We start from the raw sequence: 14,485 nt of genomic DNA, 5'->3' as shown, positions 1-14,485 counted from the left end.
CTGTTTAAAATGTAGACATACGATTTAATTTTTTTTAAATCCACCACAAAATCTTAATCAAAGTTAATGAGAAACAAAAAATGTATCAAAAAACCTAAAACTTGAAATTAAAAACTGTAAGAGAAGGATTCGCAAGGTAGCTGCAATTATATCAGTGTCCACACGATGGCAGTGAAATAATTCAATGGGTTTGGAGCATAGACTGTATAAAGGTTTGGAGCCTGACATTTGCATTTGAAATATGTTGCCAAATCAACAATGAATCAAATGTATTACGATGTAAGTGAATGAGCGAGATGATAAAATAACAAGATTACAAAATAATGCTTATAATGAATATGTTAGTGAGGATAAAATGTCAATGTAACTTTACTTTTCAATGCAAGATAAACAAAAAGCAGTAATAATTGTTTTAAATGTATACTGGAAAAGTACAATGTTACTCTCACCTTATTCTTTAGTTCTCTCCTCTCTTTTTCTATTTATCTTTAAGGTTTTAAGCTCATATAATTCCATGACAACATAGATAAAATTATGTTTTGTTAAACATACAACATTAAGAGCTAAATTGCCAAAACCTGGTAATCTGAAGCTTTTATCAGTAAAAACCCCACCGTCTCCAGTATCAATAAAAAACGGAACATATTTATAAAACAAAACTTGGTTTATTTCAAAATATCTGTCTTTTCTAACATTCAACAAAGGTCCTTTTTATTTTTAACAGACAGTTTTCACATTTTGTGAAATATTTCAGTAAACAAATTCTGAATAACCATCTCTCCAACTACATATTACAGTTCAGGCAGTTATGGCATTAAAACAGGTCAAAAGTAAATTGATGCAAATTTCAGTTGGCTTGTTAGTAAAGGTAAACACATTGATCCCAAACATGAAGATAAAGAGTGAAGGAAAATATGACAAAGGTCCATCCTGATCGCTTTTCTCACTCTCACTCTCTCTCACACACACACACACACACACACACACACACACACACACACACACACACACACACACACACACACACACACACACACACACACACACACACACACACACACACACACACACACACACACACACACACACACACACACACACACACACCATAAATAGTTGGGTGGTTCTCGCAGTCTCCTTTAAATCTCTGACGTAAAATTCACATCTCACAGGAATCTCTCTTTGAACAAAGAATATTCACAAACTTAAAAAATGTAAGGACAAAATAAGTTTACACAAATGTACAAAAACAATTTCAAAAAGTAAACAAAACAACAGTGCTGTTCGTCTGTATTTGTACATAAACACAAAAGTTCCAGCATCATTTATTTTTCACGAATTGCAGTTCAGTTTAAGCGTTTCAGTCTACATCAACCCAGATTAGAACTAAGGTATTTTCTGCTGAAACTGATGATATCAATTCAGAAGTTTTTTCTTTTGAACTACATTTTTTTCTCTGTTTGGACATCTCAAGATGACTGTTACCCTTTGTGTTATCTGCGGCCTGCCTAAAAGTGTTTTGTATTTACATATATACACTTATATGTTAATACAAAACGTATTAATAGTAGAAGAAGCTGGTTTCTGGGCAGATTATTTGTACGCATTAGTTCAGAATGTCACCAAACCTTGTGAACTACTAAAACAAAATGAAATTGTACAAAGTTTGCATTACTTTTTCGGTGCTTGTAACCTTTCTATTATAAAAGTGGTATTTTTTCCTCACCCAAAATACATTTTCTCAATTTTTATGCTATGGTAGATAATACTGTAATTTCACTTTACATTCACAAGTAAGATTGAAATGTAGTCATACATATTTCTAATATGTAGTCCGGCTTGTTCCAAAGACCTTAGTAATACACAAGAATAAAAAGTGATACTGAACTCTTCAACATGAGAATAAACATGTTTTTTCCTCTTAACAGTAACAACCTCTTAACTAGAGAAGAAACAACACAACTGTGTGTTTAGAAAAAGGCAATTTAAATAAATTGTCCATCTACTTTCCAGTTTTGATACTACAGTACAGCATGGCAATAAGCAAATGATGGAAACAGCTTTTCTAAGGCACTGAGTTTGATGATATTCTAGTTACAGAGTGTTTAAGGCTATCAGTGTGATTTAGTACCAGCTAATATCCCAAACCTGGCTGGTTGGCTCTTAGAAGTGTCCACTGGTGCCTCCGGTGAACAGTTGTCTGGATGGGCCTCTTGGATCATCCTGACTAGGGGCAAAAACAGAGTGTCATGGCAGCTTAGCTTGCACCTACAATGGCCTAAAAAAAAAAAAAAATTATGCGTTGCTTATCTGAGAGTCATGAAAACAGAGACAGAGATACAGAAATAATGCAGTACCTTTCTTCCTCATGGTCCTCTTCTACCCAAGCCACTATTTTTCCTTCCCAGCCTGGAATGATTGCTCCATCCAAAAATACCTGCACAAAGAAATAAATACAGCGTACACTCAAACAAATGTTAAGTGTCTATCATAAGATTGCTTCAGCCCTCATCCACTCCACTGCTTTTCTGCACACGGTCAAGTGTAAAAGGATCTTTAAAGTGTTGCACAAAACAGGCTAGATGGAAGTACTTACTGTAAAGGGGACCTATCATGCAAAATGCACTTTCTGATGTCTTTTATACATAAATATGTGTCTCCGGTGTGTCAGGGAACTCACGCAGCGTCAGAAAATAAAACCCTCTCTCTTTTCCTCCGTACCCAAATCTCTAAAAACGGGGGTACAACGGAGCTGATCCAGATTTGCGTCCGATATGACGTAATATCGGAAATGTGGACCCACGGCACTATCAGAAAGTTGCTATCAGAAACAATGCCCGACTGTTTCCGACGTAATATGGTCGGTGTTCACATTAGCATCGCTAACACTCAGAGCTAACCTGTACTGGAGAGCATGTGTGTGAAGAAGCAGGAAATAAAAAGGAACTCACCTTGTGGTATAACCGGCAAGAGAGAAAGCCTTTGAGCTCCATACTGTTTCAGAAATAATCCTTGATAATCCATGATATGGCGTTTCATCACGGCAGTATTTAGTTTAGACAGTAGCTGCCGGGTCCCGCATGAGCTCAGCCCGTCCTTTTTAATTTTGTATCAATTTTGTATTTTTTAAAGCTTTATACCCACAATCAGCACTTTTGAAACAGGAAGTGAAATAGAGGGATATGAGGCATGGCTAGAATGGGTGATCTGTTTGGTTTTTTGAGCAAAACACTTCATAGACATGTTTTTTATATATTTTTATATATCTGAGACCTATGCTATTGCCTCAAAATAGCATGATAGGTGCACTTTAATGTTTTAATTTGAGTTTTATTCAGTTTCTATTCAGACCAGGGTGCACCAAATGACTGTCCTGTTATCTATTTGTTTCTACGCCTTCTCTCACCTCTTCTTTCACAGTGCCAAACTCAGGGTCCAGGGCCTTGAAGTGATACCTGTAGTTTCCCTCTCGATCCACAGCTGCCTTTACGTCCTTTAAAGTCACCTCACCCAGCCTGTACAATGTGAACACAAAAACACACTCATCATGACCGCTTTATTTTATATTTTTGTACTTATTTTCTTCCTATTGCTGACAAGCCTAAATGCAGGTGTTATGATTGTCAGCATCGATTCTGTCTGTCAACCAAAACATTGCAACATATTTACATTTTTTGGAAAGAATACACTTTATACACACATAAACTCACCTTTTCGGTATATTGATCATGGAAGGTGTTGGGGATTTTCCAGTAAAATAAAGAATTTTAGTGGAGGCAGAAGACCCACTATTGGTGTGACATACAGCTGTGATAACAGAAACATAGTCAGTTAGATTGTTAATGTGTGAGCATTTGAATTTGGGAGGTAAGATTTGGAATAACTTACTTGTGGAAGACCAGGTTTCAGAGTCAGTGAGTTGGCCTTTGCGTCTTGGAGACTTCCCCCTTCCCTGTTGTGTTTGAGAAAATGTTGATTCCCCTCTATGATTTTAAATATCTACATTTTGCCAAAACAAACTAGAACAAATGTGAATTTACAGTAGTAAGAACATTTCGTCTCCAAGGTTCAAGGTTCTTTATTTGTCAAACGAACATAGCTACAGTGTAGTTATGTCGATGAAAATCTTGTGTCACAGGCTTCTCCAACAGTGCAACACAAAACACAGATAAACAGAAAAATATAGTGCAAGTAAATAGTAAATAGTAAATAAAAGAAGAAAATAGTTGAAATAGTGAAATAAGAGTCTATATGCAAGTCATTGAAATATGATACTAGGTAAATAGATCAATAATTTTTAAGTAGCAGCCAGATGAATATTGTGGATGTTGTTTCAACAGTTCAGGTGTTTAACAGTCTTATTGCCTGTGGGATGAAACTGTCCCTGAGTCTGGTGGTTTTAGTCCGGATGCTACACTTTCATTTATGCTTACTCCATTAGGCAGTCAGATGTTAAAGTGGCAATTTATGTATAGTTTAGGAAGTCAGTGTGCTCGTACCCTGTGTGTGTGCACAACATGCAGTCTGTCAATGAGTGACACGATGCCCTGCTCCAGGGTGTCCAGAGTGTGGTGCTGCGGGTCGTGATCTCGGAAGTTGTTCCTCAAACTCCGAAGTGAATCTCTGAGCAGCTGAACCTCCTCTGCCTGCTAGCAAAACCATGTCAAAAACACAAACGCTCATTTTATCATCAGCCGCTGCGTAATTGTTTCAAACCTTACAGTACTTTTTTATGCATGACATTTGAAATTGTTTTTTTGGAGTTCCCTGTAGTTGACTTATAGTAATGTAGCCTCAAAAAAAGTCTGACTAACTTACCAGACTTTCAAAAGAAACAATACTTACATCTGACACGGAGGGAGCAGGATTTCCAGAGTAAGAATATCCGTTGTTTTCTGTCTATGAAGAAAAAAAAGAAGACTAAGTGTCAGTTGTGTAATGTATATCTGAATGTGTGACTGCCTGAAGCAGACCAAATATGTAACATAAAACTGGGCTGTAAAGATTTTGATGCAGAATGTTAGTTAAGAAAGTACCTGCATGCTGCAATAAATGGACTTTAAAACACACTTAAATAAACCTGCCATAAAGTTTAAATATATCTATTCCAAACATCAGATTTATAGATTAGTGAAGTATGTTTTATACTTTCCTCATGCATTTAAGTATGTCTTACTATTCATTTGCTGAAGTAGAACAACTGCAAAGCAAGACTGTGAAGGGCACTTTAAAAAAAAGAGTAAATGAATAACTTTTGGTTCTCACACATGGCATTGAGATGGACAGAAGGTTTTTATCCCACCATATTTCCCATTTGAGATCCCAGAACTGGCTCACATACCTGCTTTTTTTTACTTTCTTCAAGCTTGTGTTTGAGTTGCTGCAGTAGTCTGTCCTTCTGTCCTACCTCCTTCTGCAGCCAGTCAACGAAGGAGAAGAGAGGTTCATCATGTCATACAAACGAAATGTAACAGATGCTGTGTAACAGAAAGTCAGGAGAACTCATATAGGTTACAATAAAAGAGAGGTACTCCACCTTGCATTCACCCCACATCCTGTTGCATTCCTCCATCTTCCACTGTAGCTCAGCCTATAACAGAGAGTACACAGTAATGAATACACAGTAACATACATCGTTTTGTATGTTAAGTTGCTGTGTTGCTATGTGTATTTAGACAAATGGGATAGTAAATATAAGATAAGATAAGATTGACTTTATTGGTCCCATTTTGTGAAAACATTTTTGTGATCGTAGTTAAAAGTTTTACATTTTGACTTTTAAAAATGAAATAGATTGTGTACATTCTGGTTGTTGAGTTCATCCTTGGTCATGCTGGCTCTGAGAAGTTCTTGCTTCATCTGCAGGATCGATGCCTCCTGAGTGCAGATTCTCTGCTGCTGGGCATCCTGAACATTTACAAACCAACAGAGAGTCAACAGCAGGCCCTGACACACCAGGCAGTTAGCAAGCAGGCAGTTAGCAAGCAGCCAGAATTGTATTTAACTGAGCAATGAGATAATTAACTGCAGACCAGGATGTGTCTTACCTTGACTGCCTGCATGTTTCTCATTTCCTGCTTACAGCGCAACAGTTCCCTCTGAAGCAAACAGCAAACAACACGCTCTGAATTTAATATTAATCACGGTGTGCATTACATAAATGTGCTCACTCAGTATTCAAATGTGAGTGTCCTTTCAAGAAAAGAAAATATTTTTTTTAAAAGACAACAAATTATGAAATGGTTTACTTTCAGCTGCTGAGCCTCGTCCATGCTCTGATCCAAACGGCTGCGAATGACTACCTGGAAAGAGGGAGAGAAGAAGTAATGTGTGTGAGAACCACAATGGACTGAGAAAGAAGTGACACCGATACCCGTGTCACCCTCTGACACACATACACACACACACACACACACACACACACACACACACACACACACACACACACACACACACACACACACACACACACACACACACACACACACACACACACACACACACACACACACACACACACACACACACACACACACACACACACACACACACACACACACACACACACACACACACACACACACACACACACACACACGCACGCACACAGTAAAGAAGAAGAAATATGATCTGTGCTCAACACAAAGAGCTGGTGAGACCGAGCAAAGAGATTGTGGCACCGAAAAGTGAGAGAGCCGAGAAGCACAGAGAGAAGTAAACAAAAACAAAAGGAGAACCTAGTGTATAACTACCAGTTGCTGCTCAGCATTGCCTTGGTCCAAACAGAAGGACACATCCTGCTCGTCCTCAGGAAGCGAGCCATGCAGCAGCAGGGCCTAAAAACACAGAGAGTTCAACATGTGACTCGGTTTGTACTTTGGAGCGAGGCCGCTGTCTTCTGAAAGCTCCGACAAGTTAAGTTAAGTTGAGTTGTCTGACGCATATTAAGCACAAATGGCCTGAAAGTATTGTCAGAATTGTGGTTGTATCCTACCAGATCCCAACCCCTTCGCAGGTGCTGCAACCAACCAATAGGATCAAAGAGTGGAGCAGCACAGACATGATCCAGTAAAGCCAGAACTATGCTTTGTCCCACTAAGTTATTTGGTTTATTTCATTTATTTATTCAGTAAATCCACATCTTATTGACATTTGGATCTGTCTTTTAAAAGAAACCTGTGTATAAAAAAAGATATAGATATGAATATACAGTTTAAGCATAGACAGATGGACACATACATCAAAGCAAAAACAAGCGTGATGCAAATACATTTACAAGTATAACCTTTTAAATAAAATAAGAGAATATATCTTATTTGAACCCAGATAATGATGAAATGTCCTGTGAACCGACATTGTAAGTGCTATTGTTAAAGCCCGATCTCAATTTTCTCAATCGATTGTCAGTGTATAATAATAATGATAATAATAATTAATTGCATTTATTTTAGCGCTTTTTACAAGTGTTCAAAGCGCTTTACATTACATATGACATATATCAGACATGTAATGCATCAATACTGAAATACCCATAGGAGCAATTTAGGGTGAAGTGTCTTTACCAAGGACACAATGGCATCTTGACTTGTCAGTATTGGTTAGGGAACATTTCCAAGGTAGGTTTAGCTTGGGAATAATGTTTTTTTGCACAATCTCAATGTAAAAATGTACATTAATAGTTACCTTATTTGGAGGAGTAAAAGCTATACTAGGTATTATGGCGTATTTTGGTTAAAATCATGCCCATTAAATTGTGAACATGCATGTATAGAAAGATGTAAGATCCCAATAACAAGGAGTTCAGGAAAATGAAAACCCTCTGAATGTGCAAACAGAGCATGCTCTCGTCACATGTGCTACAGCACTGTCTGAGCCGAAGCATCAGATTCTTTCAAGTAATGTATAACTATATTTCTGGAGCTAATAAATGTCTGCATTTTCTTTCAGTTTAAACAACATATATGATCCTGAAGTACACAGTTTGACTTGTTTCCATGTGGGATGTGGACATTCATTTTGCAGAATTTGTATTTATTGGCCAGCTTTAAATCAGAAATCTTCAAAGAGAGGAGATGAGAAAATAAAAACTATGCCTTTAAAGTAACGAAACATGAAAGTCAATCAAAAATATTCACATTAAAAAACAAAAATATGTATTTATATGGACCATAATCAAACCTCAGCACGCACGTACCTGTAGAGCAGAGACCATTTTCCGTGTCTCCTGCACCTCCTTCTCCAGAGTTTCACTGAGGGAATCCTCCAACGCCGTCTCCGTTACAACATGAGAGGAATCATCTACATGCACACACAAAACACAGTGTTTACTTAATGTTGTCCAATGACAGATGTTGATGTTTACTCATCAAACGACGTGACCCTCACCGCTGCTCTCCTGCTGCGGGCCGTCGTCCTGCTGACTGTCTGAGAGGCTGCTGGCCGGAGCTCTGGGAGAGGACAGAGGACTGAGGCTGGAGGACGACCAAATACCAGTTAGTTACTTCTATTCAAGAGAAGTGTGTGCCTGTTAAATCCTACTTACACAGCATGTAAATATATTACACTATGTGCTACTACATACTACTTTGACATGGCTGCATTTACATTTGTTGTAATATATCTGTGGTAATACAGTATAAATATCTGTAAGTAATAAACTCTCTGAATACATTTCCTGGTGAAGCCATGTCTAAGCTTTCAATCAAAAGTGACATGACAGCTGAAACACATGACATGAAACATTTGCAAAAATCTAAATGTCAGACAGTTTTTATAAACAACATACTTCAGAACTGTTAATTAGCATATTCAAAACTAAATATTGGACAGAGGACTGAGGCTGGAGGACGACAAAATACCAGTTCATGACTTTTATTCAAGAGAAGTGTGTGAATGTTAACACCTACTTATTATGTGCTACTACTGTACATACTACTTTGACATGGCTGCATTTACATTTGCTGTAATATATCTGTGGTAATATAGTATACATATCTGTAAGTAATAAACTCTCTGAATACATTTCATGGTGAAGCCATGTCTAAGCTTTCAATGAAACAAAAACATTTGCCAAAATCAAAATCACATTATTTAAAACTGTTAATTAGCTAATTAAAAATATTGCAAACTTTTTGCAAATCAAACCACTGACAAACTGCATAGTATATAGAGACGCTGCTATGGATTAACCTTCTGTTTCCACAATGCCTTGTAGCATTGCGTAATTGTTAGATAAGCGTAAAAGAAGCATAAACTCACACACACTTGCAAAGCCATCCACACACACACAGCCTCAGAGTATGTGGTCTTACCATTTAAACGGCTTCCCCCCCATAATGGGCAACGAGTGGACTCAACTGTCCATACTACTTCAGAGGAGCCTAGGTTCCTCCCTGCATGTGTGTCTCCGACATCAGCATCTCTACAAACTCATGACACTTTCAATTCTCGTCACCCTCACACACCCCGCCCCTCGCCCTACAGCTAGCTGTCATGGCAACCAAAGCAACAGTCACTGCTGAGCATCTCTCACTGATTGATCTACATGTGTGACGGCAGCATCAGGTGGTTATTGCTCTGTCTGTCTTTCCAAACGGCATCTTCATTCTACGAACAAATTAATCAATGCATTTCTCTTTCCGTCATGGAGAACACACACATGCCTACAATAAAGTACACATATGATGGTTTAAAAAGAGCACAGCGGAGCATAACAGGACATGTGACTACAGAAGATAGAGACTGGTTGTTTCTTTTTTGCTATCATCTGCCTGTGGTTTGCACAAATCTTCATAAGCTAGCAGAGACACACAGAAACACACACACACACACACACACACACACACACACACACACACACACACACACACACACACACACACACGGGGCAGGGTGAAGTTTGGATTGCTAAAGTCATATGCTCTGAGAAACACACACGCTCATGGGCACACACACATAAACCACTGAATAAGGCAACTGTTTCCAAAGAGTGGAAAAGTAGGTGATGAAAGATAAAGATAACAGAGCACTTTAACTAAACTAAACTGACACGGTGAACTGCACAGTGTAATTAGCAACACAGGGAAGTTTGTTTTCTACCAAACACTGAGACTCAAAATCATAAATCGACACAATAAAGCACTAACCTCCAGTAACCTCGTTAATGAATTTAGGCCAAAAAATGTCAAGATGATTTTAGTAAAGTTTTAGAACTTCTTTAGTCTATCATCAAATCACTGCATTATTCAAAAGACTTAACAAGAAAACATGATTGGTGTATGAAGGATGAAACTACCTGTGAATTTCAGGAGACTTTGCGAATACGTTTTGCCATTATATTACCAATTAAATATAATAGTGATTTCTATGTCAGGGTTGGCTAATGATATCCAAGGTTCAGCCACTTTTTGATCTTATTTTTTCCATTTTTAATAATGCTGCCAGAAGTGTGCCTCCTCTCCTCATATGGTCTTGTCTCAGATGTTTGAAAGAGGATTCGCCTTTTCCTTTAACAAACATGTTTCTGGTTTTATATTAAGCACTGAGAGACTCATTTTATACGATCTACTGAATCACATCTGCCTTTAAAATGGAGACACTAAAAAAAACTGAGAATATCATAGATTATGTGTGGATGTACAGGACAGGTATGTATGATGCTTGTGAAGTTCAGGTAATGTACAGTAAATGCATTACCTGCTAGACTGAGGATTGTCAGAATCATCCGGAGCTGCTCTTTCATACTGCTTAACCAGCGCACGAACACAAATACTCTTATCCGCATCCGACCCCCAGCTACTGACAGAAGACAAACAGAGCAGAGGTTATTTATCTATAAAAAAGTACTGGCATACAAATTGATCCCAAATATAGAGACTTAATATGTGAGCAGTTGTGAGAATGGTATTTTGCAGATCTGTTTGTCCACCAGAGGACAGCAAAGACTACAGAAGTGTCTAACAAATTATTGCTGCTGTTGGAGATAATATTTTGATATTACATAATTGGATATTAGAGAAAGACATTGAGGGTTTTGTGTCTATGTTAATTATTATTGCTGCCAGCATACCTGTGAAGACGTATGGTGCGTGCGGGCTGCGAGGCGTCATGTCGAGCTGATGCCAGAGCCGCAGCGGCCCCTTGAGCCAGCGCTACGGGGGAGAGAGGGTTGTGGCTGCTGGAGCTTCGAGTCAAACTCCTCCCGTCTCCAGAAGCAGCTCTGTGATTGGCTGAGGGTTTGAAGTGGGCCGCCAGCGCCAGAATTATCCTCATTACTGATTTGAGATTACCATCGACAATGTCTGCAGACAGAAAGGCAACATATGATCAGTAATGACCTACACATGCACAGTATTTGCAATATACGGTGTAACCATGGAGTGCCGGGAAGCTTCATAACATAATATCATTAGGAAAAGGCCTTTAAATATTGCAAAGAATATGCTGTATAAACATGCACATGATCTCTCTTCCCTGAGGCATATTTGTCACATGTAAACACATGATATACAGTCTTATGTTTATAATATAGGGTCAGCAAGCAGGAAAGTATAGGAACACCTACTCTCGATATGAGGGGAGAATGAAAACATAACAGATTGTTCTGTGATTTACCTCTTGCGGATATGTGTGGCATGCGTATGTGTCTGGAGGAAATGAACTGCAACACTTGCTCCACATTCTTCCTGCTCTCTTCTTTGTTTTGTGGAGCAACATACACTTCTTCCAGCACTTCCCCAGCTGTCAATTTGAATGAGATTTTAGAGAGAGAAACAAAGTAGTAAATCATCAGTACAAAATGAGCAAGAGTACAGTACAGTTGAACAAAAAAATTAAGAATGATTTCACTTGATCAGTTCAATGATTTTAAGCATCGACCAGTGGCTTTATAGCTTGCTCTGTTTGTTGTTTGGTCTGAGGAAATTACACCATCCTTTTTGTGGCCACAGTTTTAGTCCTAGGAGGAAAAATGTGTGTGATTGTTTTTGTTGGAACAAAAATAATCTGCCCCAAAATCACTAATTTCCATGGGAATAATCGTCTAATACTGCAACATTGCACAATAATGCAGCATCAAAAACTGAGTATAAAGAACATTAAGAAAAATGTGTATTTCTCTTTAAGAAGGTGTTATAACTATAGAGGGTGATTTGTAAATTAATTTAAAGTATTTTGTTCACTGCAGCAATGAAGGGTTTAGGCTTTACTCAAAGGAACAGGGTTGAAATGCATAAACCAAACATATGTATCCTGCTGTAAATTGTTGTTGCTTTTTGTCTTAATAAGATCTAAATAAAATTATTGTAAAAGCAGAGAGGAGACATTCTTTACGTTCACAGAATTAGATGAACATAGTGTCTTTTTTGTTTTGTTTCCTTCAGTTAATACAATGAAACATTACAGTGCGTTACCACCAAGTGTTATCTTCAAATAATCTGACAAACTGTGACCAGACAAGTCACAAGTGGTATCCTGTGTTGTGCTTCTGAAAATTCTTAGTATGTGATTATATTTAAATATGGAAAGTCATACCGGCCAGTTGTGAAAGTGCGAACTGGTGACTGACAAATACAATTTTTTTTAACTCTGCACTCATAAATAACAGAAATGGTTACATTGGAGAAGTTTAATCTTCCAACTAGAGCATGTTTCACTTTTTCTTGGTGTTATGGTGCATGAGTGTAATTACCAACTATCTCAATGAGTTGAGTGAGCACCACCCCATCCTGCAGATCATGTCTGAGGTTTGTGATGGGCTTCAGGCCGGGTTTCCTCTTCAGCTGACAGTTCACCCAGGAAACATAGGCTGTCAGCTGCTGCTGCAATACATCAATCAGATACACACAAATCCAATAAACCGCAACGGAACACAACACAAAACACAGCTTAGAGTAGGGGCCAAAAGAGGCTGAGACCCAGGCATGACAAATGAGTCCCTTTGTTTGTTATGTTGGGACAAGAGGGGGGGGTGGGGGCAGGGTCCGTCTATTGTCTCACTGCCTATTAAAATGTGCTTTTGTTGTGAAGGTCAATCATAAAGTCTCGTGTTCCGTCCATGGTTACACGGTTTAGCATTCACACCCCGTTATTTCACATGATGACTCCACCTTTACCGATGCTGTGCAGTCACGTGACAGCCCGTTGTCCGGGATACAATACAAAAAAACGCACCACATTTTCAACACAGAAAAAAGGACTTCAATGTAAACTAAATAGGATGTTTCGTTTGCTTATGAAACTTTAAGACTTATACGAAAACTACTAAGTGTCCTACTCTTATTTCCTGATGAATGTTAAACTTGCCATTATTACTACCTTACTACCGTTAACTACAATGCTTTTTTTTTCCTAAATAAGAAACAAATGACCGTTAAATAACTGATGTGAACAAACAGCAGGAATAACTTATGTCTACATAAAGTTGTAGCACTTTAAGGTTAGGGTGTCTTGCTGTAGGATGGTTGGCAAATTCAACTGGCTTCCGCTTGCTAAATTGTGGCTAGCCTTACATAATTAACATCAAAATGAGTAACGCTAGGTAAACGTTACCTCATTAAAGCCCCCATGAAGAACCTCATCCAGCAAACTTCCTCTAGAAAGTGAAGCGATCATCTTTCCACTCGGAAACCCATTTACGTTAGCTAGCTTGTTAGCTCCATTGACTGAAACAACGGACCCCGTTACTAGCTGCTGCTGTACTCCAGAAAACGTCAACAAACAGACAATTGACTGACGGAGGCTGCCGTTACTCTGGATGGAGACCGGCATCAAGTCACCAACACACCCACATGCACGACTTCCGGTTGCAGGTTTAAAAGTAAACGTGCTTTGGTGAACACTTCCGGTAATGCAAGAGTTCATGTTTTCTTTGCCTAAAACATTATTTGAGCATTACAAAAATAAGTCTTTGTCACACAATATGTTTTATTTAGTTTTTTTTATAAAGGCATTAAGTAATAGTAGTTGGTTCTGAATACTAACCTCCAGTCAGTACGGCAAATGACTAATGTAGTAATACTATAGTGTAAACAAATATTGTATGCAAAGTCCCCTACGTGTAGGTTTAAATCTGGGAATTGAAAAGAAAAGTGGTTTAAAGGTCAAAGATGGGTTTGGGTAACAGTAACACAGGGGGAAATGTGTTGTCTGGGGATTCAAAATGGATGAAAGAGAAGGATGAAAGGAATATAACAAGTTAGAAAACTGTCAAAAGAACTATAATTTCATGGGAAGACTAGGGGTAGAGGAATGTGAGAATTTGGCTAGGGATACTGTCAAATATCTGCAACAAACTACCAGAAACCTGCAGGTCCGCTGCAACTCTAAATCCAGGCTGAAGACTTTCTTTTTGCCACTACTTTTAAATGAACTATTCACATCTTGCAACTTTTATTCATGTATTCATGTTTTATTATCTTTGCTTTTTAATGTTTCTAAAATGTTTTATGCTCTTAATGTCTTTCATTTTTGTAAAGCACTTTGAAAT

The 14,485-nt window shown here is 38.2% G+C and overlaps 1 protein-coding gene across 5 annotated transcripts; it reads right to left on the bottom strand.

The window, feature by feature from the left end:
- Positions 1-1,049: 1,049 nt before the first annotated feature.
- Positions 1,050-13,769, bottom strand: LOC117490159 (dixin-A-like). Of its 5 annotated transcripts, none has more exons than XM_034139772.1 (20): positions 13,549-13,769; positions 12,689-12,818; positions 11,614-11,739; positions 11,069-11,300; positions 10,696-10,797; positions 8,386-8,471; positions 8,195-8,298; positions 6,753-6,836; positions 6,249-6,302; positions 6,048-6,098; positions 5,803-5,907; positions 5,537-5,590; positions 5,342-5,413; positions 4,846-4,899; positions 4,500-4,649; positions 3,889-3,952; positions 3,711-3,807; positions 3,407-3,515; positions 2,358-2,437; positions 1,050-2,227 (listed from the first exon to the last, which is right to left on the bottom strand). In XM_034139772.1, the coding sequence occupies exons 1-20, from the start codon at positions 13,765-13,767 to the stop codon at positions 2,164-2,166; spliced, it is 2,037 nt and encodes a 678-aa protein (XP_033995663.1). In that variant the 5' UTR covers positions 13,768-13,769; the 3' UTR covers positions 1,050-2,163. The 5 variants fall into 5 exon arrangements, with proteins under 5 accessions (XP_033995663.1, XP_033995658.1, XP_033995661.1 ...); XM_034139767.1 differs by having other exon boundaries at positions 1,050-2,223; XM_034139770.1 differs by having other exon boundaries at positions 1,050-2,223; positions 4,500-4,646.
- Between the last annotated feature and the right edge of the window lie 716 nt (positions 13,770-14,485).

This window comes from Trematomus bernacchii, unplaced genomic scaffold, assembly GCF_902827165.1.
Source record: "Trematomus bernacchii unplaced genomic scaffold, fTreBer1.1, whole genome shotgun sequence".
Taxonomy (NCBI): Eukaryota; Metazoa; Chordata; class Actinopteri; order Perciformes; family Nototheniidae; genus Trematomus; species Trematomus bernacchii.
Note: the sequence above shows the minus strand (reverse complement) of the source record. Positions and strands in the feature narration are given on the sequence as shown.

What these genes read in the sequence shown, in the direction of transcription:
- LOC117490159 (XM_034139767.1), bottom strand. Translation starts at nt 13,767, where the DNA reads ATGCCGGTCTCCATCCAGAGTAACGGCAGCCTCCGTCAGTCAATTGTC. An exon ending in TGAAACCTGGTCTTCCACAA is followed by an intron (nt 3,808 to 3,888) that starts GTAAGTTATTCC and finishes CTGTTATCACAG; the next exon opens with CTGTATGTCACACCAATAGT. An exon ending in TTGGCACTGTGAAAGAAGAG is followed by an intron (nt 2,438 to 3,406) that starts GTGAGAGAAGGC and finishes TTCTTTGTGCAG; the next exon opens with GTATTTTTGGATGGAGCAAT.